At 40.6% G+C, this 27,701-nt stretch overlaps 1 protein-coding gene across 1 annotated transcript in view; it reads right to left on the reverse strand.

Annotated features, from left to right (window-relative positions):
• Window positions 1–2,175: 2,175 nt before the first annotated feature.
• Window positions 2,176–27,701, reverse strand: part of USP13 (ubiquitin specific peptidase 13) — a 116,304-nt gene continuing 90,778 nt past the window's right edge. The window contains exons 16-21 of the mRNA XM_049629553.1: window positions 26,918–26,944; window positions 23,733–23,876; window positions 20,471–20,637; window positions 18,759–18,912; window positions 5,591–5,675; window positions 2,176–3,917 (exon numbers count right to left, since the gene is read on the reverse strand). Coding sequence (XP_049485510.1) covers window positions 3,824–3,917; window positions 5,591–5,675; window positions 18,759–18,912; window positions 20,471–20,637; window positions 23,733–23,876; window positions 26,918–26,944 — 671 coding nt within the window. The 3' untranslated portion in view covers window positions 2,176–3,823. The remainder of the gene's footprint in view (window positions 3,918–5,590; window positions 5,676–18,758; window positions 18,913–20,470; window positions 20,638–23,732; window positions 23,877–26,917; window positions 26,945–27,701) is intronic.

Consider the following 27,701-nt stretch of genomic DNA (forward strand, 5'->3'; position numbering starts at 1 on the left):
ATCCAGCACATTTTAATACAAACTCTTTCAAGATGATTTACGGTGTAGGGAATCTTCATGGCACTGGGTAGGTGATCTTATACACCAACGTAAGAGTACAAAATCTTGCTCTGTAACCTAGGATTTCTGACCGAGGCAAAGGGTGAAATCACATTCCATCTAATCCCATCCCCTGCTCCTGCTCAGCACCTGCCATCTCCTCAACAGACTACAGAGATACTGTAATTTAGCAACAGTGATGCTCACAAGAGGAAGAGACATCCTTTCTGTGACAGACAACTTTCTCAGTACTTACTTGGGGATCATAGCTATGACTGAATTAGAGTAAGAAAATCGTCTACACACGTTACAGATTTATTTGCTGAAAGTGGTGCCGAGCCTTTTCATCGCAGGAGGTGTTTTAAACAGACTTTTTCATTTTGGAAGGGGATGGGAACAAGGTATCTTGTGGACTAAGAAGTGGCAAGTTTCAAGAATGGGAGACAAAGAGGATAATTACCAAAGGAAGTGGGAAGAGAAGTTGGGGTGGGGACACTAAAATGATGCAGATTATAAACTGGGGAGTACGACCTATAACAAACCAACAAGTTACATCTAACCTCTGTGTGCTCCCTCATCCCACATGTCTAACCCCCATAGTAACTATAGGAAAATAAAAATAGAATTGAATGTTAGGGCAGGAGGGGACTTCTGAGCTGATCCAGCCTACCGCACTCATTGTAAAGAAAAAGGCCCAGAGAGGTAAAAGGCCCACGGCACCTGGAGTGGCGTCGGGCCATGAACCCGGGTACGCACACTGGACACTGCAGGTCATGGGAAAGAATGATGTTGGGAGTCACAGGCTCAAGCTACTTGTGCCGGGCTTCCTGTAGCCCAAAGTGAGTGTGGGGGAACAGCAGGCACATTCTCTTATAGTTGGAAGAAAACAGCCGTGTCAATTCAAAATACCGAAGCAATGTTGATGTAAATGGCATTAAAACATGATTCTTCCAGTAGTCCTTTCTGCATGCTTTTTTCCCTTAAAAAAAAAATCCCCCAATCTGAACCAAAACTGGATTTCTGATCAGTTATATGGGCATTCAGATCAATTGACAAAATAAAAACTTTGATACATTTTCCAAAGACACGTTCATTGGGATTTTACACAAATGGATATCAAAAGATATTTACAGGAAAAAAAAAGGTGCACTCTTTCACACGTACACCCACACACGGTGAGAATTTCACAATTACACCACCACGCCTCACACAGAGGACTCCTAACAGGCTGATAATCTGACAAAATCCACACATTATTCCAGTTTTCAGTCACAAATAATCTCGTCAACATACATGGTAAAATTAAGGAGTATGTTCCAGACTTTTATTCCAGGGAAATCTGCCTCGTATATATTAAGGTATACATATAAACACACTTTTAAAAGCAAGAAAGAAACACATTATTTGCTCCAGTTTTTCCCCAACTCTCAATCTGAAATAAAGAATAGCACATATACAAAACTTTGCCTTGTAGAAATAGCCCTTTGTTTTGTGAGGCAGGAAAAAAAGGCAGCCATAGTAATATTCTCTTACAATATGTTTAGGCATCAAAAGGGCTAAGTTTATTTTTCTACTTGAAGAAATTAAATAATGGATAGCCTATAATCTTGTTCTGATTTTACACCATTTTGCAAAGTTTTATTACAAAATTTTTATTTTGTTCAAAATACACATGCTATCTTTGTTCACATTTCAATCCAAACCCCCAGTTATCCCCCGACCCCCGAAGAAGGCCTTCACTTTGTAAGAGCATTGAAAACGAGTCATTTTTCATGTGTGTTTGGAGTCAGTATTCTAGGACACTCAGCCAAGGAGACTGGATTTTGTAAGGCTGCTTTGTGTGGGAATTTCTACAGGAGCCAGGGACTCATGTGACAGAGTGCGGCTGCTTTAGGATCTCCAAAACAACACTAAAAGGCGGCACTGGTGGGCACAACCGAGTAGAGTTACTGCACCATAAGCGCCCTCCTCATGCCAATTGCATTTGTTCCCAAATTGAAGAAAACATCAGACGAGAGAAGGAGGGAGCACACTCTACTGGGACCCACACGGCATACCACCTGCTCTCTCTTTCCAGCTGTGCTTTGAGGATAGATACATGAGGTTTGATATGGTGACCCTTGAAAGAGTAGCAGGTGGTATTGTGCAGATAAGGAAGCTGAGGCACAGGGAGGATGAGGGTCTTGCCCAGCTAGGGGCAGCACCCAAGTCTCCAGGCTCCCAGCCTCGGGCTCAGTGCTCCTCAGACATACAGCGTAGCTAATCTCCTGTAAAAGGAGCCCCGATCTTAACCAGAATCCTGACTGCTCACAACTCACCGTGTTGCAATCCACTTGTCCATGTGGTATTTTACCCAACTGGTTCTACTTTATTTTCCTACAGTTTCTAGACAGATCCTTTCTACCAATCAAATGCACGTTAGGCAGACTGCAGTAGATCCTTCTTCATTTGACTGGATAATCTGAAATAGAAACTCCAGAGACTCTAGAATTCGGTACAGAGCTGCAGGAAGATTATACACCACTCTTGTTGTACTTTTTCATCACATTTGAAACCCTGATCTAATCCCAGGTTGCAACAAAAATACTAAAACACCAAAATGGAAATGATGGTTTTTCACAATGTCATATAAAGCTTCCTTGCATCTGAAGCCCTGAAGGTGCCCAAGATCACACTGCTGGTCACAGCAAACAAGCAGCAAAGGCAAGTCAGGAGGTGATTAGCCCAGAAAGGGCCAAGAGGAGACTCTAGCCCCAGAAAAATGTAAAAATGGAGGCAGGCAAAGAGCTCAGGGACAAGAAAATTACAGACAAATTTGGGGCACTTAGTGGGATTCCAGGGAGTTGTTACGTGTTATGGTAAGATTAGCTATTTTAACTAAAAATACATACTATGCCTTAGGGAGAAGGGCTGCTGAGAACCAGAATTCATCTACTTTTATTTGGCAAAGAACAATGTTGTGCTGCTGTGGGCATCCGGCATTCTCCCACAAAATGTCACAAACCCAGGTGGATTCTTGACAACACTTTTTTAAAGGGACAACTCAGCCCTTTTTACTCCTGAAAATCTAAGTGGGGAACCAATTTTTAAAACTAATCCTGAGTTATAGTTTCTTTAAAATAGTTACTTGCTTTTCTCAGCTATGCTTAAGACCAACTGCTTTAACCTTTAAAAACTAGCCTGTCATAGATTTCCTGGTTGACGATAACAGTCTCACCCTCACACATTCACACAATCACATTATGAATTTTGATACGATTAAATTAAAAATACCTTTCATTGCAGATGCTCTTATCTTCTATACATGGACAGGTCAGAAATTGTGTGTAATGAAAAAACTATGTCACAAATAAAGCCCATCCCATTACTGATTTTTGATATGAAACAAAAATGGGCTTCTCATTTATTTGGGGGTGAGGCCACACCATGGGCCCCCAAAGCATAACAGAGGGCTGATGGCACATTCCCATTTTTGGTGTGACACTGGCAGATCCCCCACCAGCAGTATAAATACTTTTTTTTTTTTAATCATCCTCTCCTTGAACATTTATAAAAAGAAAAACTATCTACAGTAGTGTATCATCACTAATAGAAATTCCTTCCCAGTTCTATTTCAGAAGGCGTCAAATGATGTTCTTTAAATAAACTATAAATACCCCCATGTATTCCTTCATTTCATGTCTGGCTGTCCCAACTTCTGCTTTTTTTTTTTTTTTTTTTTTTTTTTTTTTTGGCAAATTAAAAAGGCGTGTGGCTTCTTCTGGCCAACTGGCACATCTGAGGCTCAGCGTGGTACCCTGTGGTAAAAGTACATGTAGCCCAGGTCCTTAGGGGGCCTTTCTGAGGCACACACCCTGTGGTCATTGTAGATCACCCATCTGAAAACAAAAGAGAAGAATTCGATGATTTCAGTCAGTCCCAGGAAGCTTAGCAGAAAAAAAGTTACTGCTCCATCCTTATAATAGTCAAGATGTTTTAAGACAACCAAACCCAAGCCTGTTGTATAAAAAGGAACAGAACACTGGTGGGAATTTACTACTACTTTTTTTATTCTTGAGCTCAAAAGTGGTCATTAAAGGGGTTTCCAAACATTTTAAACCCTTTGATCTCATAACCCCTTTTGTAGAAATCCATAGATGGCCTCAGAAATTAAGTCAAAGAATTATGTACGACAGCACTTATTTCAGCCTGAGACATAAAACTAGGTAAAAGTAAGAAGTAAAGAGCCATGTGGTGAACTACTGTACAACTATTAAAATGTCTTCAAGGAATATTTGGTAAAGTGGGAAAATTATTTCAATACGGTATGAAGTGGAGAAAAAGGTTAAAAAATTGTATGTGCTGTGTGCATACTTTACTCTTTTAGAAAAGTTGTAAATACATATGTACATTTATATATAGCATATGTACATAGACATATACCCTCTCCCAACGAAAATAATAAAACAAAGAGAAGCGTTATCAAAATATAAACAATGATTATCTTTAGGCTTTCAAATGACATATCCTTTGCATGTTTTTGCACTTTACAAATTCCTTGCCATGAACTGTATGGCTTTTTAAATTATAATTAAGCTCATTTTCTTAAGAAGAATATTTTGCTTAGTAATAAAAAAAATTCTCACTATAAATCAAGTGTCTGTGCGCAACTGTTTCATTAATCAAGTTAAGATGACAGCACTAAAAGACGTACCAAAAAGGGGCACAACCAAGTCGCAGGGGTGGGGGGACGTGTCTCCCCTGCAGTGCATCTTGTTGTATGAGAGATCAACATCCCACCAGGACAGGGCAAGACTCCATTTCTCCAGCATCCCAGGGGCTGAGCATTGCCTCAAGCAGGAGGCCGACACACAGGCTGCTCAGAGGAAAGCTCAAGGAAGACAAACCAGTGGGGTGTGTGGGGATCCAGCCCAAGGAGAAGGTTCTGAAGAGAGCAGCAACCTCACATGCCGTAGATGTCTTATTCCCGGCTCACCACACACATAGCAGTTCTACTTAAGAAGCCAAGAAGCCCACTGTAAGGCCACAATAAGGCAAAACAGTGGATGTTTAGGGACGCCAGATAAAACACAGGATACCCAGTTAGATTTAAATGGCAGGCAAGCAACAAACAATTTTTTAGTGTAAATACATCCCACGTAATACTGAAGACATGTTTATACTAAAAAGTTATTCGTTGTTTATCTGAAATTCAAATTTCCAGGGCATCCAGTTTTCTCATTTTGTTGGCTAAAACTGGCAATCCTATGGAGGTCCCAAATATCTACACATTCGGCTGCAGGATGTATCTTAATTTTGGGAAGTCACTTTGGTATAATGGTTGAGAGAGGCTTTGAATACCAGCTACTTACAGGCTAAGTTCAAGCTATTCAACTTCTCTGAGCCTCCTGTGTCTTGATGTGTAAAATGGCTTTAAGAGTATATCCCTACAAAACCATTGTTGAGAGCCAAATGAAATAATATAACAATAATATACACCTAGTAGAGTCCCTGGCATACAGTAGGTGCTTAATAAAACATGGATATCATTTACCTTCTAAAAAAGACTTACCTTCCTTCCTTTTTAATATGGCAAACATAATGGCCACTCATTGTAGATGTTCCCATGTGACTGATGAACGCAAATAATTCATACACTATGAAAGAAGAAACACCTCTGTTACAAGGCAGCATTACCAGAAACCAAAGCCGCTTCTGATTAGAATTTAAAGCCAAGAACAGTGGGGGCGCCTATGGGGCTCAGTTGGTTAAGCATCCGACTTCAGCTCAGGTCATGATCTCACAGTTTGTGAGTTTGAGCCCTGCACCGGGCTCTGTGCTGACAGCTCAGAGCCTGAAGGAGCCTGCTTCAGATTCTGTGTCTCCCTCTCTCTCTGCCCCTTCCCCACTCTTGCTGTCTCTATCTCTCATAAATAAATGAACTTAAAAAAAATTAAAGCCAACAACAGTGAACCCTAGCAACTGTTTAGATTGAAAGACAAAGACTGTTTACCTTGCTATGCTGAGAACACACACACCCACCCACCCACACACACACCCAAAGTGACATCAAATTTGACCTGCAAATTCATCACAACACAGGACATAAACTATCAAAGCACAGCTGACATTAGATTCCTATCTGGAAGGGGCTTTAAAATCCCATAGCCAAGTCTGGTAGCAAGCTCATGGGTCTAACGGGGAAGTCCTGGCTCTCTCACTTCTAAGCAGCATGAGAGCAGAAAGTGGTTTCCTCTTTCTGAGCTCGTTTCTTCACAGTGATTAAAAAATCCACCCACTTCACAAGGTTGTATAAGGCGTAAGTGAGCAATTCAGACTAAAATACTATTCAAATGTCAGGATTATGAGGAAGACAGCAGAGAGCTGTTGTCATTTATAGAAAAGGCTAATGCTTCACAGTAGGCTTCTTGTGGATTCTGACTTGCTCACAACGATACGGGACCAAAATTCAGACTTCACGCTTTCTGAAGAAGAAAATACAGAGCCTTAGTGTAAGACCGATGTTTATTCTCTAACAAGTACCTCCTGCCATCTAGCAAAGTATTCTGGACATCCCCATTCTGAATGAATTTCAGCTCATGCTCCCCGGGCCAGGCCTCAATCTAAAAACACTGAGTGGGCTCCATGGACTGGTACCCGTCCACTCTGCAAACTGTTACAGGCCACGACGGAGTGTTTACAAACTTTCATAATAATTTCAGAACAGTATTCATGTCTGTTGAATCTAATAAGGAAAGAAAATCAGCTTACCTGTTCATTTTTCTAGTGCTTAATTTGTATTGCATTTTCCAAAGTATTGTTTCTGGACACACTCTTTCCCTTGACCCTCCCTCTCTAATTCCTTCTCTCCTTTGCTGTTCACTCAGGCTCATCCACTTACTTTCCCACAAGTCCCGACCTTACTCCCCCTTCACTTCACATCACGCACTGCTGATCACCTGCTCCTTCCTCAAATATTTGCCCCCAGGACACAACTGTCTCTTGGTTGTTCAGCTGCCTCGTGGGCTCCTCCTCATCTCCCTGACCTTCAAACACTGATGACCTGGAACTTAGACCTCAGACCTTTCTTTTCTCCATTCTACACACTCTCTTTGGGTGATCTCATCCCATTGCATGGAGTTAAATGGAATTATTTTCTTAATTTCTGGAATGTTCATTGCTAATGCCCAGAAATACAATTGAATTTTGTATGCTGATCTTGTTTCTTATAATCTTGTTAAATCCATTTATTAGTCCTAAAAGTTTTTAGTGAATTCCTTTGGATTTTCTATATACAAAATTATATCATCTGCAAATAGACAGAAGTTATACTTCTTCTTTGCTAACTTGGATGCCTTTTATTTCTTTTTCTTGCCTAATTGCCTTAGCTAGAATATTCTATTACAATGCTAAATAGAAATGGCAAGAGTGGACATCCCTGTCTTGTTCCTGACCTTAGAGGAAAAACATTTAGTCTTTCACCATTACGCATGATATGAGCTATGGGGTTTTTGTAGATGCTCTTTGTCAGGTTGAGAAAGCTCCTTTCATTTCCAGTTTGTTGAGCATTCCCTCTTCGGCCTTATCCACCTCAGTTAATGGTGATTCCATTCTTCCATTCAGGACAAAATTTTGACTTCTCTTTGACACCCATCTTTATTTTTCTTTTCGGTAAATTTTTTTGAGTATAGTTGACACACAATGTTATATCAGTTTCATGTCTCCTCAGGCTCTTTACACACATCCAATGCATCAGCAAATCCTGTCAGCATTTCCTTCAAAATATATCCAGCATCCAACCACTTTTTACCACCTCCACTAGTAATGCCTGATCCTAGTTACTGTCATCACTTGTCTGAATTTTTACAACAGCCCCCTATCTGGGCTCCTTGCTTCCTCCCTCGCCCTCTACTGACTATTCTCAGTATGGCTGTCACAGTGGTCTTTAAATGGAAGTCAAACTGTGATTACTACTATTCAAAATCTTCCCAGTGGCATCCTGTATCTCACAGTAAACTCTTCCTCTCACAATGACCTATGAGGCCAATCTCCTGCCCCTCTCCCCCTCACTCCACCCTGGCTACTTCCCCTATCCCCTTCACATCACCTCAGCTACTTCCCCCCTCCCCCTCACTCCACCCCAACTATTCCCTTGCTCCCCCTCACTCCATCCCAGCTATTCCCCTTCTCCCCCTCACTCCACCTGGGCTACTCCCCTTCTCCCCCACACTCCACCCCTGCTACACACCATCCCCCTTACTCCACCATGGCTACTCCCCCCTCCCCCTCACTCCACCCTGGCTACTCCCCTTCTCCCCCTCACTCCATCCCAGCTACTCTAACCTCCTGGTTACTCCTCAAACACCCAGCATGTTCTGGCCTTCAAGCCTCTATTATTGTTCCCTCTCTGAAACTATTCTTTCAGATGTCATTTACTTACTTCACTCCTTACTTCATTGAGACCATGGATGAAATATCACCTCGGAGAGGACTTCCTGAACCACCTTGTAAAAGAGCAACTCTCCCTTCCACCCCCACCCTCACTCCTAAGCTCACCCCCAACCTTGCTTTATTACTGTCCACACAGCATGAAGTAACTCCTGTCACATTACATACTTACTTGTGTGTTTATTTATTGTCTATCTCCTTTTATCTCAGATTAGTATATATCTCCATAAGGATAAGAAGTCGGTCTGTTATGTTTACTGAAATATTCCTGACACAGAGAATGGTGGCTTAGCATGCAATAGATGCTTCATAGGTATTTGCTGAACATATAAATAAATGTATGAATTAGAGAACAACTCCGTTCACTCCATTTCTTCACTTGTTTTTATATCATCTTATATTGTATATATTTTATAAACCACCTACCAAAATATAAATTAGTAAAATAATTATTAAAAAAGGGGGTTCCTGGTAGGCTCAGTCAAGCATCTGACTCTTGATTTCAGCTCAGGTCACAATCTTACAGTTTGTGACTTCGGGGCCCACGTCGGGCTGCAAGCTGACAGTGTGGAGCCTGCTTGAGATTTATTCTTTACCTCTCTCTCTGCCCATCCCTCCCTCCCTCCCCTCTCTCTCTCTCAAAATAAACTTTAAAAAAATAATTATTAAAAAAGATATTCAGAGGGGATTGCTTTTCCCATCATTAACTAAATTTTTGTTGTTAGCTGTCATATCAACTGATGACTAAGTCAATCAATCAATAAATAAAATCCAAGTTTAAAACCTGAAACCAGGCAAAAACAATTATGAGTGGCAATCATTTTGCCTGGCACTTAGTTTTTGAAATAGTGACCCAAGCACCCTTTTTGGTCTTCCCTCCCCTTGGCACCCCCAACACTAAGAACCTACCCTACAGTAAGCAAGGGAGAGTGTGGGCAGAGACCGGTTCATGTTTCTAGACCCTGGCTGGTTTTTAAAACTCTTTGGAATGGGGTGTCTGGGTGGCTCAGTTGGTTAAGCATCCAACTTCAGCTCAGGTCATGATCTCATTGGTTCTCGGGTTCAAGCCCCACATCTGCCTCTGTGCGACAGCTCGGAGCCTGGAGCCTGCAGCCTGCTTCGGTTTCTGTGTCTCCCTCTCTCTCTGCACCATCCCCCCCCCCCATTAACTCTCTCTCACTCTCTCTCTCAAAAATGAATAAACATTAAAAAAAAATTTTTTTTAACTCTTTGGAATAATTCTATATCAAATTCCAATACTTCAGTCTGAGATACAGTACTGGTCTCCCAAAATGAAGCTGCTCTCTTAGAGTCTTCATGAAATAAAGACAGGACATGATACCCTAACCAAGACTTCCCCCCTCCCACGGAACTGATCCCCAAAACAATGATGTAAATAATTGAACAGAGTATCTAATGAACATTGCTCACATTAAGCACGGGTCATACAATGAAACATGGCTTAGACCCCAACACAGCCAATGAGCTGACAAAACAAGACAGAGAAAGGGATGGATCCATACATTCCCAAGCCCCCAAAGGCATTTCTCCTCTCTTTGGTTAAAAACAATTCAATGTATACTCAGAATCATAAAAATGAATTAAAGAAAAAAAAAGGATTAGCATAAATCTTAGTCCTATAATTAAAATTAACAATGTTTATCAATATAAGCAACCACCCCATGCATTATTCAAGACCTCCTGCTGGAACCGCCAGCAAAAGAGAGCATCTCTCCCAATGCATTTGCAAAAACTCAACAGGTAAGAAATCTCAATTGATATTTGCTTCCAAAAGAGAAAGTGAAGGCGAATAAACCCAACAGGGCAGCTACTGCTGATTCTTCTCCAAGTTCCCAGAGGCCTCCCTCTAAAAAAACAGCATCAGTGCACACACTCCCAAAAAATGTGCAGACCCCTCTTCACGGAGATAGAAAAAGCAGTTTGAGGCAAGGCAAATCATTTTTTAAATACTGACTTGCAACAGAGAAACTCTGGAAGTACCCGGAAGAGCTGGACAAAACTGCCTAAACCACTATGTCCCTCTAGAAAGCCAGAATTAAACAGTGTCTCCAACTCACATCTTTCCCCCTCACTTCCCTCTCCCAACAAAACTTGTCCTTTTTTGAACATTAGAAAAATGTGTCCAACCTTCCTAATATGAAGAATTTTTTAATATCAAAATTTTACCACCACTGCCCCTAAACAATAAAACAGTGACTATACCCTGATTGTATTCTTTGAGAAAGGACTGTCAGAAAACAAGGGTGGCACGTGGAAAACAGAGGAGCCAGGCAGCCTGCCCTTTCATGTCATATGGAGGAATGGCCACCCAAGGGTTGTCTAGGGTAGGGACTGGCATACTATGATGGCTCATAAGCCAAATCCAGCCCTCAGACTACTTCTGTACTGCCAAGGAGAAAGGAAGGAGGAGAGGGACAAAAATACCAGATGACATAATTATGGCCCACAAAGCCTGAAACATTTATTCTCCGGCCCTTTAGAGGAAAGGCTTGCTGGCCTCAGTCTAGGGGAATGAAAGTTCATCTCACTGCTTACTACTGACTAAAGGTCCCAGACTTAGTAAAGTTACTCATTAACTTGTAGATTTTTGTTTGGTAAAAGTACAAAAAATTTCTTTCCAGTGGATTGTATACCCTCAAGGATTTATGACCCTGAGACACTAATTTTATATTTAACTCAGCAGTCAAATTATCTTTCAACATCCTGGCTTCTCCGATGCTTTGAACCAGTAATAAAAACTAACTGGTCCCCTCAGTAATTAATGAGTCAAAGAAAATCTGTGATACGTGCTCAGTTTATATGTACCTGAAAATCATGATTTTACCTTTTTGAAAAGTATAGTTCAACAACTCGTAATGACCTAAAGCAACTCTAGATTCGGAAGTGCAGTTCAATGAATTTATATTTGTTAAGCCATTATAGCATCTATATGCTGTATATTTGAAAAGCAGTACTATCTTGTAAGGGTGTGACACATTAGTTAGTCTACAGAGCATGCACAGAGTACACAAACACCAACAGATTCCTTGAAAGGACCAGCGAGACCCCAGGGGCTCCACAGCTTTTTGGTAAGAAACCCAAACTGAGTCTTCCAACTGAATCTTCCTAACTGGAATAACTGGATCCATTACCCACCTCTAACTCCTTCTGTACAACGGTGGGGGGGGGGGTGGATATCATTCCCAATTTATTAACATTTGACTCACAAAAACCTTATATCTGCAAACAATTTCTACCCAGAACAGCTTGATTTCCCTCATCACTGCTCTGAGAAAAGAACACAGTGGGAGGTGGGGGGGAGAGAACAGGGTAGATTTGGATTTGGAGCTTTGAGAAAACTTCAGAATTCCCAAAAAAAGCAAAAGGAGCATTTGGGTAAATCAAGAACAGCTTAAGGCAGCTGACAACAAAGACAGAGTCTTAAAGAGCCTACAAATGGGCTCCCCAACCTCAGCCAGCTCAAAATTACCAAAACCTCTTGACTTCTCTTTCTTATACTGCCTAAAACTCTAAATATCAACCAATCCCCTCCAAAGCTTAATAGTTCTCAGTCATTCATACTTTAGTATAAATTAGCTTATTTCAGACTGGCTTCCTCTTAACTTCCAATAATACCATTAAAAAAAAAAAAAAAAGGCCTATAGGAATTACAAGCAGATACTGAAATGCATGGGCTCAGGAGCCCAGCTGCATTAAGTGTGTGTTGCTTTCCAGTAGACCACCTGTGTTTAGCTCCGCTGCGTGGTTGTACCTCCTGCTCTGTGGATCCTATTCCCGTTGCATCCCTCAGGGACCCTGACACTTTGGGAGACCCACCATTATATAAATGTCTCTCTGCTCCCCTTGCTGGAAAATCTCAGCTGCAGTAGAAGCTGTCTGTGCCATTACAGCGATGCGGCTGAAGGAGCCAGAGCAGATTTTGAGTAATCACAGCCTAATCACATTTTAATTACCTTGGCAATCAGTGAGTTCTTAAAAAAAAAGAAAGAAAGAAAGAAAGAGAGAGAGAAAGAAAGAAAGAAAGATTAAATGCTCGTTAAGCACAACACAGAAACAGAAATAATTTTGCAAATGGCAAAAGCCCAGATAGGTCAGACTGAAAGGCCTGATTTTTGCACTTTTTATAATATTTAAAAACTCAACAGAAAGTTAGGTGATAGCCCTACAATGTGCAGAATATGATGATAAATAGAGCCTTTTGAAAAACAGACTCCTCCTTCCCTTCCAATTTAGAAAATCTTCAGTAAGATGAAGGAGGAGGTACACAGGTTTCAAAATCAGACAGACCTGAATTCCAAGCTGGTTCTCCCACCACCAAGTCACCTAACTTGTCAGGTCCCTGTTTCCTCATCTGAACACCCAGCCATAAGGAGTGAAGGAAAGCTGTGGAGGAAGTAGCTGGTGCCTTAGCAGACATTCAATAAGTGACACGCTATTTCACCCAGTGTTGTTAGCATTAACCCTTCTTTTTTCTTAATTTTTCTAAATGTTTATTTTTGAGAGAGAGAGAGAGACACAGACAGAGTTCTAGTGAGGGAGGGGGAGAGAGGGAGGGAGACATAGAATCTGAAGCAGGCTCCCAGGCTCTGAGCTGTCGCCACAGAGCCTGACGCAGGGCTCCAACTCACAAACCACAAGATCACGACCTGAGCCAGTCAGACACTTAACCGACTGAGCCACCCAGGTGCCCCAGTACAAGTGCTTCAGTAATCCCTGTCCTTATATAGTCACTTTTTTCCTAATTCAAACACCTATCTTGCCATTATTTTCCACATTAACATGGTATAGTGATGTCCCAGCAGCCACTGTCCTCCTTCTTAAGGCAATGGTAACCTAACCTGGCTTGTAGGGTGGTGGTTCCCAAAGTTTGGCTGAATTAGAACCACCTAGAGGGCTTGCTGACTCCTAAATTGCTGGACCACCTGTGAGGTCCTAATTCGATAGGTCTAGAGTGGCGCCCAAGAATATTCATTTCTAACCAGTTCACAGATGACGCTGATATTCCTGGTCCAGGACTACTCCCTTCCCTTTTCAGATCACAAGCTAGGAAGGAAGGTCTCCACCCTCAGGTTCCATGAGTGGGTCCAGTGATCAGGGGAAGGCTGGGCAGCACATGACTCAGATTCTCAGGACCTTCGCTAAGAACTCCAGGACAGTACTCCACTGGATTTTAACCTGGAGACATACATTGTAGGAGGCACTGGAAGTCACCTCAGGGCCATTAGGGAGACGCTGTCTGAGAGTGGCACCAACCCAGAGGAAGCAGAGCCAAGGGGAACAAACAGATATAAGGGTTTCAGTCCCAGGGGCGCCTGGGTGGCTCAGTCAGTTAAGCATCTGGACTTGTGATTTCAGCTTAGGTCATGATCCCAGGGTTGTGGGATCGAGCCCTGTGCTGGGCTCCTCGTGGAGCATGGAGCCTGCTTAAGATTCTCTCTGTCTCTTTCCCTCTGCCCCCTCTCCCCCTCACACTAGCACATTCCGTCTCTCTCTCTAAAACAAACTAAAAAAAAGCGGGGGGGGGGGGTTCAGTCCCAGAATCAAGGGCTCAAGGGCATGGTCTCCCTGGGACTGTCCAGGTTTTATGATACAATACTTCCCTTTTTGCTTAGATAAGTTTGGCTCAGCTCTCCTTCCACTTACAGCAGAACCGGAAAACGGAGTTTGTTGGTTTTACTTGGTTTTCCTGTCGGTTTTGGCTCTCCATTTTGCTCCTAAATAACAATTACCTAAACCATTAAATTGTCTCCATTACCACCAAGTCAAATGTCTCCACCAAGTCACCAACCCAAAAAGAGATCCAAAGCAATGTTTTGGGAATGTAAACAACCTACCCCACACAGAATACACATCTCCCAAGGTGAACCTCTATGAGTTTAATGTAATTCTAACCGAATCCCTACAGAATGGCCAATTACAAGATCAGGAACTTTCCAAAATTCAGCAGTAACAATTTAGAAAACATAATGGGGAAAAATTATATTTAAAAATACATTAAAATTATATTCATAAGTAACAGAAAATGTAATTCTGAGAAGACACTAAACCACAAATACACAGGAAGTTTATGAAGAAAACCATATAGCTTTGCAAGGGCGGGGGAAGGGAGAGGTGAAAAAAAAAAAAAAAAAAAAAAAAAAAGGATAAATAGCAAGTTTCTGGCCAGAAAAACTCAATATTGTCGAGCTACCAGGTATTCCCAAGCTAATATGCAATATATGAAACTCTCATACAAATCAATAAAAAACAGATGAAAACCTCAATAAAAAATGGGAAAATGGACCAAAGGAAATGAGGAAGTGATTAACACAAGAAGAAAAACAACCAGCCAATAAAAATATGAAAACTAAGGGCAGTACTTAGCCTGACGGCACTGGTGCGAGGGACAGGGGAGCAAGAGAGTCACCAGAGCTGGCTTTTGGGGGCCAATGTAATAATCTGCATTAAAACCCTGAAAATACACAGTTTTGACTCAAAAACTTCACTTCTGAAATTTACCCTAAGGAAATAATCAAATAATTTTTAATAGAGAAAAAAGTAAGGGAGCACAGAAGAGAAAAAAACTTAAACATGGAACAAATGGTTACTATCTGGACAGTGACTGAAGGAGGTATTTGTTGTACTTCTGTAAACAGAATTCATCCTTTAAGACATGTATTATTTAAAAATAATTGCTATTATCTTCTGGATGTAAAAATAACCCTATTATTTGAAACTCTTTCTACAACTGTCTTTTATTTATATAATGATTAGCTGCCCTAAAATCAGGTGTATAAATTATGGTACTACTGTACATGGGATATTATTGGCATACGTTCAACGATTTAGACTTACATATATGTACACACACAGGGGAAAAGCAGGTTATAAACAGCATGTACAGAATGAATGTTTGCTTTTTTTATTGTGGTTGTTTTTAATTTTATTTATTTTGAGAGACAGAGCACACAAGTGGGGGAGGGACAGACAGAGAATGAGAATCCCAAGTAGGCACTGCACTGAGAGTGCCCACCCCCCATACCAACATGGGGCTCAATCCCACAAACTGTGATATCATGACCTGAGCTGAAATCAAGAGTCAGATGTTTAACCGACTGAGTCACTGAGACGTCCCATGAATGTTCTACTTTCATAAATATACATATTTATATTCATTTTTATACAGTTTCATAGAAAGGCCTAAAGAACACACACAAAATATTAATAGTGGTTATGACTGGGAAGTAGGATTGTAAGTAATTTTTATTTTCTTCTTTTCATATATCTGCACTTTCTCAAGTTGCTAAAATTATTAAATACCCTTTTTAATTATAAGAAAAATAATATAAATGTTAATATTTTTAAAAAAAGAAGTGACTGACATTTGAGTTTGGGAGTGCTAATGCAGCTAAGTATAAGAAATCATCTTTTTCTTTTCCTGTGATTTATGTGATAGAACACAAAACGGTACACTACCAATTCCTCCATCTGGCACTTAATGGAGACAGCAAAAACTTTATCTCCCAACATTCATTCATCCTTCATTCAATCATTCATTTTTATGATCACCTCCCATGGGCAAGGCAGATGGTGCTGGAAAGTCTACTTTAAAAACATCCGTTTTTCTTAAAAATCGGATGCAAAACGCAATGGGTAAGTTAGGGTGGGTTATACTTCTTTGGCTTTTCATAATTAAAATTTTCACCTACTACTGCTTTTAGATGCAGTATATTCTATACCTGATTTCTCATGGTGCATCACTGTCTCCTTCCCCACCCTCACCCACAGGAGCCCTAAATTTGGGGGCAGTGAAGAATAAGACCACAGAGCTTGGCCCCAAGTGCCTGCAATTTAAGGATGCTTAAAAGCATCATCGTGACATCCCATTCAAGGATGAAACTCAAAACCAGCAGCACCAGAAGTACCTGCAGATCACTCCAAGTCAGTAAGCCCAGGGAGATGATGTGGCTGTTCCAGACCATTAATGACCATCTGTAAGAGAGTGACTGGTCCTTCCAAGCTCCATCAGAAAACAGGAAAATGTAAGGATCAGATTCTCCCTCTTTCTGCAGCCAAATATCTTGGCAGCTTTACAATGGCCCCATCTTGTGGTTTATTCCTTCCATGAGGAGGACGTACCATCCCCAAAGAAAGTCCATTACAGAAAATCAAGGAAGAAGTGGACCGATAGATATGTAACATGTAATAAAATCCTGCTCATGAATTATTGAGTAACATCCATTAGTCACCAATTTCCAAAAAGTAATACAAGACTCTTAGAAGAATATGGAAATTGGGAGAACTAGATCTCATCATTTTCTTACCCAGTCGGGATAACAAGTTTCAGTGAAGAAATTCCTATTTTATATAAAAGAAGAAGAAAGTTTCCCTCCCACCGTCTATCTCTAGAGGTAAATCAATATACACATTACAGATCCTGTAAGACCACTAATGCGTGGACCATTAATGAGAGCTACAGCTTTATTATTACAGGAAAAAATGCTGCTAATGTAAAATTAATTAAATCCAATTATTTTTTACTTGGTACTTTCTATGTGCTAGACACCATGAGCTTTATAAAAATAAAACAGCCTCTCCCTTCCACAAGCTCCCAAACAGGAGATGCAAATATTTACATAAATAATTTTATGTTGCAAGATGAATTTGAAACTTCTAATAACAAAAGAATAAACATTATGTTATAGGGGTTTCAGTCACAGGCTCTGGAGGCAGATTACCTGGATTGGAATTCTGATTCTACACCCATCACTAGCTAGCTATGTGACCTCGACAAGCTTAACCTTCTCTTCTACCTCATTTTTTTCATTTATAAAATGGACATAATAATGATATCTACCTCATAGGATTATTGTGAGGATTAACTGTGGCACAAACGGAAGTATCATTAATATCAGTATAATTATTACTGGCATGAGATAAGGAAGCACTAATTATGAAGATCCTGGGAAAGCAGTCCCACGGAATAGAATCTGTGGCCAAGTTCTGAATAATGGTAAGGATTTTAGTGGGAAGTGATGGGAGAGAAGGGCATTTCACAATTAAGGATTAACCTGAGCAAAGGCCTAGAAGTAGGGAGAGTCGATGCCCTGAGTAAGCTGGTGGTGTGGCTACAGCAGCAAGGCAGCTGAGCTATATGTGGTGGGGGAAGGAGGTGTGCAAAAGAAATAATGCTGAGCAATGAGGCGCGCTGGCCTCTGACTCAAGGAGGTGGTGACCACCAGGCTAATAAGACAACACTCTTCTAGAGGCGATGACAGCTCAAGAAGCAGGGCATCATAGTGGTAAAGAACATGAGATTCTGGGTTTGAATTCTAGCTCCATCTCTTTTTTTTTTTTTTTAATTTTTTTTTTTAACATTTATTTATTTTTGAGACAGAGAGACAGAGCATGAACAGGGGAGGGGCAGAGAGAGAGGGAGACACAGAATCCGAAACAGGCTCCAGGCTCTGAGCTGTCAGCACAGAGCCCGACTCGGGGCTCGAACTCACGGACCGTGAGATCATGACCTGAGCCGAAGTCGGACGCTCAACTGACTGAGCCACCCAGGCGCCCCTCTAGCTCCATCTCTTAAGAGCTGTGTGACTTGGGCAAGGATGTAATCTTTCTGTGCCTCTGTTTTCTCACATGTAAAATAGGTGTGTTGAAGATTAAATGAGGGTCTATATACCAAGTTCTTAGAATAAGTGCCCGGCACCTAGTGATACATATGTGTTTGCTATTAAAAGGTTGAATACTGTATGACTCTTGATCTCAGAGTCGTGAGTTTGAGCCCCACACTGGGTGTAGAGATTACTAAAATAAATAAATAAATAAACAAACTAACTTAAAAAAAAAGTAGAATACTGGCCTCTTCCTCTTGATAGCTGTTCAGAAAATTATGAGCAGTTGGTATGGGCAATGACAGGGTCAAGGGTATAAGACTGCTTTTCAATTATTCAAAAAAATACTACCATGAAAGTAAATGCTCTCATTTGGACAAAAATTTCCACGGTCCATGAAAAAAATTTATCTCAAAGGAGTGACAAATTGACAGCAATCACTAAGCTTAAGCACACACAGTTCTAGGCAACACGACTCTTAAGTTTGTCCAAGACTTCATCGGGTCACCACGGCCATGAAAAAATGGCAAAATGCACCATTTACGAGAAGACGGTATCTGTGTTGATTGTGGATGATGGCAAAGGTTTTAATGTGAGTTGGGGTGGGGGGAGGAGGGCATGAGCCAACGGATGGTCACGATTGCTCAGACGATCCCTAAGGCAAGAACTTACTTCCAGATCCATCCTTGACTCTAGGTCCTTCAGGCTTGGCCTCAGAAATAATGTTTGCATTGGCGTTATTCTCCATCTCGATCACAAAGTCACTGTCCTCCTCAAACTCAGGGTGACTAAAGATCCAATCCAGGGCTCTTTCCAGGTTATTATTCTAATAAAATAAAACATTTTTACAATGAATGCAGTCCCAGGGCCTCATTATATCCTGCCCACTTGAACCAGGATGTCAAGCAGATAAGACAGGAGGCCTGAATTCATTAGTCCTAAGTGCTTCTGAGTGAGAAGCTCTGACCCTGCATATGAAATGCACATTTAGCTGGTATTCTCTGAGTCTCCCAACTGGGGTCTGTAATTGGATTCACCAGAAAACAGTTCTGAGCAGCAGACCAGCATTCCAAAGTCCATATCAGTCTTAGCTCAGTGTTTCCACAGGCTAATGCTACTGATGAGGTGCAGAATATCAAAGAGTATTGCCTATGTCTAAGAACAGCCCTTTTTCAGGCCACAATAACTGCATGCACCACATTCCCTATCAACTGTGTTTTCTGCAGAGCCATGCCAGGTAGAAGGGATGCCAATGTGAGTACCATGTTAGCGCATCTTCTCCCTCAATGTCAGCAGAACTGTTGAAATTGCAGTAGAGACAAGATTAATGCCTTGATTAATGGTGACAGCATTGGTTAGTGAGGTTATATTGTTTTAAACTGAACTCCATGAAGTTCAAACCAATTGACCATAAAAACATTTTCCTCTGTTTGTGACATCAATGGCAGGTTAAAGAATTTGTTTCAACATCGTCAGAATCTCCAATGAAACACTCAGGCAGTAAAATAAGTGGGGCAAAGCAAGTACCCCGAATGAAAACTAACTCCAGTTGAGATATTTCAAGCATTTTAAAGGGAAACAGATTGTTCCAGCCACACCCCATGCATCAGTTGAGAACTGTTATATGACCTCAACAATAGACCCCAGCAGGCAACCAGTCAGGAAAGGTAAGAAAGAATCAGTAGCAGACATCCACTCAAAAATGGATATGGTGTGGCAAGGGAGGGTGGGTTGAAAAAAAAAAGTACTTTCCCTCAATATTAAACAGGTATCTGTACTATAAGAGGATGACTTCTATGTACCCTCTAGTTGCATGGTCTCTTCTCTCCTGATAACATCAGAAGTTCATTAATACCAGAAGCATCTTCTCTCTCCTCAGAGAGAAACAGAAATGGAAAATTCCAGAAGCCATTCAGTCTTCTCTCTGAGGACTTTTGATAGACACTTCTCCAAGGTCTTGGTCTCAGAAACGTAAAATTTCTCCTCAAGAACTGCCTTATTGAACACTGAATCTAATGCATCCTTCTCTGCTCTAAGGCCCCAAGGAAGCTCCAAGTCAAATCTCAGACCCCTGCGAGTAATAAACACCAAGATGATACAGTTTCTTTAGGTTTGGTCATCTTGCCCTGGCTGCATTATCTCCCTATTTTTTATTTTTTACTCCCTGTTCTTAAACTGCCCATATAATTCCCCCCAATCATTTATTTTAGCTATATATATATAATATATGCAAATATAATTTCTATGGGCCATGGTGGGGTACAGAGTGAGATGAACATGATTCCAAATGATCAAAGGACACTGGAAAGCCCAACGGCTACTGGCAGAAATACACATGACCTCCAATAAGTGGAGAATATTCTCACACTATCTCTCACGCTTACCGTGGCTCGTAGCGCCTGAATAGCCTGATTCCGATGGAATCCCATGGAAGTAATGATAGCTACAATTTCCTCCGGAGGTTGGTTATCCAATCCAGTAGCACCAAAAACAGAGGCCCCAGCAGAAGCCGCTCCTCCATAACCAGGCATGGTCAGTGGTTCGGCAAAATCTGGGGAAAATAATCATTCTCAGGTCTTTTCCTTTTTTTAGTCTTGAAATAAACAACATTTTAGAGCTAAGAAGGAAAAATACCTACGAAGTTATAATAATCAGGACAGTTGGTACTAGCATTAAGGATAAACATATAGATCAGCTAAAACAGAATTCAGAGAGTCCAAAAATAAACCCATAGATTTATGGTCAGTTGACTTTTGACAAGACCACTCAATGGGGGAGGGCAGTCTTCTCAACAGATCGTGCTGGAACAACTGCATGTCCACATACAAAGAATGAAGATGGATCCCTACCTCAAGCTATATTCAAAGATTAACTCAAAATGGCTCCCTGACCTCAATGTTAGAGATCTTAGGATAGGCAATGGCTTCTTAGCTATGACAACAAGAATACAAGTAACAAAAGAAAAAACATAGAAAATTAGACTTCATCAAAATTGCAAACTTTTGTGCTTCAAAAAATACCATCAAGAGGGGCGCCTGGGTGGCTTGGTCGGCTAAGCGTCCGACTTCGGCTCAGTTCATGATCTCACGGTCCGTGAGTTCGAGCCCCTCGTCGGGCTCTGTGCTGACAGCTCGGAGCCTGGAGCCTGTTTCAGATTCTGCGTCTCCCTCTCTCTCTGCCCCTCCCCTGTTCATGCTCTGTCTCTCTCTGTCTCAAAAATAAATAAACATTAAAAAAAATTTTTTTTTTAAAAAAATACCGTCAAGAAAGTGAAAACACTCACAGGATGAGAGAATATATTTGCAAATCATGTATACAGTAAGGTACTTGTATTGATTAAGAAAATAACTCTTACTACTCAACAATAAAAAGACAAATAATTTCATTAAAAATGGGCAAAAGTTGGGCTGCCTGGGTGGCTCAGTCAATTGAGTGTCAGATTCTTGATTTCGGCTCAGGTCATTATCTCATAATCAAGATCATGCCTCATGTCGTGGAGCCCGCTTAAGAGTGTCTCTCTCCCTCTGCCCCTCCCCCACTTGCACACACACATGCTTGCACAAGTGCTCTCTCTCTCTCTCAAAAAAAAAAAAAAAAATGGGCAAAAGATTGGATAGACATTTCTCCAAAGAGATTTAAATTACCCACAAGGACATCAAAAGATGCTCTACCTCATTAATCATTAGGGAAATGCACATCAATATCACAATGAGCTACCACTTTCACATCCACTGGAATGGCTATAATAAAAACAATAATAACAAGGGTTGGTGAGGATATGGAGAAATTGGAACCCTCATACATTGGTGGTAGAATGTAAAACAATACAGCCTGATTGTTGAAAAACCTGCATTTTTATGTTATGGACATGGCTTCTTTCCTTCAATCTTATGAAATAACCTGTGCTAGCTTCACACTTTTCTTCTATGGCTTCCTCACCTCTCCCAGACTTCACAGACTGAAGAGAGTGAGGGCCTTGCTCTAGACTAGGTTTTGGCTCAAGGGAATGTTGTGGCTGGTTTGATCTTGTGTCGAAACCACTAAAACTTTCTCCAAATCAGCAATAAACCTGCTGTGTGTTCTCATCACTGGTGTGTTCAATGGAGTAGCACTTTTCATTTCTGTGGAAGAATTTTTGCTTTGCCTTCACAACTTGGCTAACTGTTTGGTGTAAGAGGCCTAGCTTTTGGCCTCTCTGTTTTCAATACGCCTTCCTCTCTAACCTGAATCATTCCTGGCTTTTAAGTTAAGAGATGTGTGACTCTTCCTTTCACTTGGACACTTAGAGGCCAGCATAGAGTTATTAGCTGGCCTAACTTCAATATTGTTGTGTCTCAGGGAATAGGGAGGCCCAAGAAGAGGGACAAAGACAGGGGAATGGTTGGTCGGTGGAGCAGTCAGAACACACACATCTGTGGATTAAGTTTGCTATCTTACGGGTGCAATTTGTGGTACCCCAAAACAGTTACAACAGTAACATCAAAGATCACTGATCACAGATCACATAATAGAATAATAATGGAAAAGTCTGAAATATTGTGAGAATTACCAGAAATGTGACACAGAGACACGCAGTTAGCAAATATTGTTAGAAAAGTGGCACCAATAGACTTGCTCAACACAGAGTTGCCACCGACCTTCTGTTTGTAGAAAGTATAATATCTGCAAAGTGCAATCAGATGAAGTGCAGTAAAATGAGATATGCCTATATTTCTAACTAAGAAATGATAAGGACTTGAAATAGAAAACTGTGCATGAAGAAATGGGGGTTGTTTAGTTAGCTTTCACTTCTGTCTACTTTATTAAGGTATAATTCACACACCCTATAATTCACCCACTTGAAGTGTACACCCAGTGGTTTTCAGTAAACAATATTGCCCACTCAACAGACTACAGTATAGTGTAAACATAACTTTTATATACACTGAAAACTAAAAAATCCATTTGATTCACTTTATTGTGGTGGTCTGGAACTCAACCTACAACATCTCTCTGACATATGCCTGTATGTCCCACATCTTTCCACTGGTCTTTTTGCCACTGAATTACATACTTTAAAAGGTGAATTATGGGATGCCTAGGTGGCTCAGTTGGTTGAGCATCCGACTTCAGCTCAGGTCACGATCTCACGATTCATGGGTTCAAGCCCTGAATCAGGCCCTGCGGCGACAGCTCAGAGCCTGGAGCCTGCCTCAGATTCTGTGTCTCCCTCTCTCTCTCTGCCCCTCCCCCACTCACATTCTGTCTCTGTCTCCCAAAAACAAATAAACATTTTTAAAAAGGTGAAAATAAATAAATAAATAAATAAATAAATAAATAAATAAATAAATGTAAAGTACTCACTTAAAAAAAAAAGGTGAATTATATCTCAGTAAAGCTATTATTTAAAAAAACAGAGAGAGTGAGAGTAAAGATTAACACTGTGACTCTGCTCCACAGGCAAAGTGCCACCTCACTGAAGCAGAAAAAAAAGTGACCTAAAAAGTTAAATTATGAGGGGCAGGAAAAAGTGAGCTAAGAAGCTAAATCATGAGCTAAAAAGTCATTTTCTGGGACACATTCAGAGGACATGTTAGTATCTCCATGGCTTAGCAACACTGAAGATCTCATCAGACTCCAAAGCTATTCCCCTTTCCAACCACTGACCTGGCTCTTCCATGTGAACAATGATCCAGTTGAAGGCCACTTCAGCTCCCATATTTCCAGTAAAGTACACAGCCTTCCGACACGCTTCTAGAGGGAAACCCATCTCGGCCAGCTGCATCACTGATGACTCATCAATGTCTGAGGCTATGGGGCACAACAGAATATTCTGGTGTAAAAATGTAAACTCTCTTCTGGTCTTAGCTTCTCCTCACCCACTATCCACGTGCTATCCAAACAAAGTGCTATTTTTTGGTGGTTTAACTTTGTTTTGTTGTGTTTTAAGTCATCCAAATATTTAGCTATTTGAGCTGAGTTTATATCTGACCTAAATAGGAACCATGTTAACTACCTGGACAGCCCAAGCACGGAAGAACAATTCTCTAATTTCATAAGGGGAGATTTGCTATATTCCCAGAACCATTTCAACCTCTCAGATCATCTCAAGACCTTTCCTACAGCAGTTCTTCTATGACTGAAATCTGAAGAGAAAAGAATTATCTACAGGCCTAAAAGCCTATTCTTTAAATCCCATAGGAAATTATACCAGGCCTTTAGGAAAATACATGTATTTTACATATACCAGGTCAAAGGAAATAATCAGCTCTGGGGAAATGGAGAGCCCAAATGTTAAGTAGAAAAGACAGAATATGTTCTGTAATGGTTTATTTACATTTAAGATTTTGAAAGAGATAGCCTTTATAAACCTAACTTGGGCTTGGACGCAGAGCGTTTTCTTTTCTTTTCTTTTCATAATAATAGATAGATGTTGGTGGAGATGTGTGTGCATACGTATGTGTGTGTGTGTGTGTGTGTGTCCATGTGTATACATAGAAGCACACGTCTGTATATGTATAATGTACAAAAATATACATTAAAACCTACAGGCATGTGTATCTATATATATGTACACACATACACACATAAATACATGCATGTATAATGCATACATGTATATAGGCCAATAAATTTTTTGTATATACTTTTGCACATGTATATACATGTTTATATATATACACATACATGTATGCATAAGTGCACACATAAACACCTACATAGTGCTCTCAAATTATCCAACAACTAGGGGGGAAGAGGAGCACAAAATATATCCCTCATGTTTTCCGTGTCGTGATGTCTCTACTGAAAATTCTGCCAAAGATGGCAATTAGTAGAACACAGTAGTAGTAGAACTGAGGATGAGAGATATCTTTTCTATAAAAATTATATCCAAAATGTATTTATCATACAAGGAAGATACACAGAACATCCTATCAAGACCAAATTTTAAGAAAGCAATGATTTAGGACAACAGTGGCTCCCAAGTTGTGTTGTATGGTGGCCTTGTGTTCCAAGAGAGATGTCATTATTGAACCACAAAACAAGGGGTTTCCATGGCCAAATTAGTTTTAAAATCTACATTCTCTATTCTCCCCTTAGAAATCACAAGGTGCATCAGCACAGTGAAGACTCAAACATCCTGTAATAAAGACTCCTACAGTAAAGAAACTAGGAAACTCTACAGGATACCTTTCAACATCTTGTAAGACTCTAATGTTCCCTACAATGCAGTTTAAGAAGCGCAGCTCAATAAATGGTGTATGTATGTCTATAATAACATATTAGATTGAAAGCGTTTAATTCCATTTTTGTGAAAAATTAAGTGAGCCAGGCATGGGTCAAGGACAGGGGAAGGATATGTGCCAAGAGTTAACAGTGATTATAGATGGGCGATGAAACCATAGATGGCTCCTACTGATAATCCATAATTTATAAATACCTTTTTACTCTCATAATAAGAAAATAATCAAAGTTATTCTTTTTAAAAATCTGAGAAAGGAAGGATGCAAATGTTAAACAAGCCCAGATCACTCTACTTCTCCTGTTGAGTACAGGTAATTGCTGATAAGACAGCAGGCTCAGATCTAGGAAGAAATCAATGGCCAAACCATTAACACTGGAAAATGGCTAAGTGCTTCCAATCAGAGACAGACTCCTCTGGCAGTCAGGTCCAACCACCCATCACCTCCCCTGGGGCAAAAGCCTTGCAAGGACAGCTCTCTGGAGGATCTGGAGCAGCCAGCAAACCTCTCACATTCCAGAAAATGTCAAGTGGCATGAAAAGCACATTTGACTCCTAGATCTGGTTCTGGTCCCAGCTCTTTGGTCTCTGAAGTTTTCTGGGTCTTAATTTTATACTCTGTAAAAGGTTACCTGCCCTGCCCTTCTTACTGTGAAAATCAAATAAGAACCTGGATTTTGTATGAATAGTAAAACTATTTATCATTGGAAGAATTTATGAAATAATAAATGCAATATAACTCATGGTAACCATTCAAAAGTAGTAACAGCCATTGTTATTGTTATAGATTATGCACAGAGACAATGGCTTTCCCAAGACCCTCGCTGACCCTAACAGCTTCTTCTAGCAAAGAGCAAATCGTAATTGACCAAGGAAAAGAAATGTGGAGGTCTAAGCCACATGATCAATCATTTGCAAAATACATGAACTTCTAAATTAACAATAGTTTGTCTCCAGGAGGGCTTTGTAGACAAAAAGATTGAGAGTATTTAGTGTTAAACATTCCTTCTTCCTCCTAATTAATCTCTAAATATTCATTATAAATAGTTTATTATGTTCTTTTCAGAAAACCAAGAGTACCAATTCCCACAGGATTAAGGAACTAAAAGTCTACAAAATTAACACAATCCAATGACACTAATAACCTTTAGAGTATTAATTAATACAGCCATGTCCTGTCCAACAGCAGGAGTGGAAAAAATGCTGGGCCACAGTGCCATCATTGCTCTAGAGCCCTACTCATGGCCAGAGTGGGAAGAAATGGCATCATTAGCCCACCTTCACCACCTGAGGAAACTGAGGCTCAGAGAAGTTAAGTAAATTTTTCTAGGTTGCACAGTCATAAATGGCAGGGCCAGGTTTCCAATCCGGGGCTGGTTGGCTTTCATGCTGATGATCACTCTTCTGAGCTACAGAGCCATTTAATCACCATGTCACTGGTTTACGTTTACTGGTAACTCAACTTGCAAACGAAGAATCATTCCTACCCAGGAAAAAGCTACACACATACACATGTAGAGAACAATGCCCCTTTATTGAATTCCCAAAGATAAATGTCAGACCCAGGACAACTGTAGGACAACTGAGAAAAATTTCGAAAGATACATACGGTCTATCAGTTGGTTCATCAGGCGATCTGGAAATTAAAGGAGAGGGAAGAAATGAGACCAAAGCATGGCAAAGAGTTTTAGAGAAAAAGTAAGAGTTCATGCAGGGCACTCTCTAATCCCTCAACCCCGAGGGATTCCACACTGTTGTCAACCACTCAGCTCCCCCCAACACATACCACCAAGTCTGTTCAATATGAAATCATCACAGTAGGGAGTGAAAATAAACAGGTTTCAGGCATTTCAATCAGATAAAACATGATGCTCTGGTTATCACCTAAATGAACGAAATGATTTATCTCCCTGTATTTCTAAGAACTCTATATAATTACAAACTAAGGATTCTGTTAGAAACATCAGAGAAAGCAGGAGCAGTTCTAATGAACTATAAACCATCTTGTATTTCTCTGATGCTCACACTGATCTATGCTCTCTGGCCCCTTGAATGGACCACCTATGCCACATAACAGAGTGTGCCACGCAGAGTTCCATTCCCTACTTTCCATACTCTACAATTTAGCATTTGCCTTAGCACTAGATAATAATGGAACATAGATGCCTATCTTGAATATGATCTTGCTCCTTCTGGATTCACCTTACCCTTCTTTGGCACCTGAACTTGGTCACCAATAATATTCAATGCTCAACTAATGAAAAACCTTTGGTAGAGGGGCCCAGAGTGCTCTATCACTATTAATTCACCTAATTAACTGATTAAAAAGGTGAACAGTAAATAGATAGGTGAGCAAATGAAACCACAATGAAACCAATTTCATCAGTAACCGA

Source organism: Panthera uncia, chromosome C2 (assembly GCF_023721935.1).
Source record: "Panthera uncia isolate 11264 chromosome C2, Puncia_PCG_1.0, whole genome shotgun sequence".
NCBI lineage: Eukaryota > Metazoa > Chordata > Mammalia > Carnivora > Felidae > Panthera > Panthera uncia.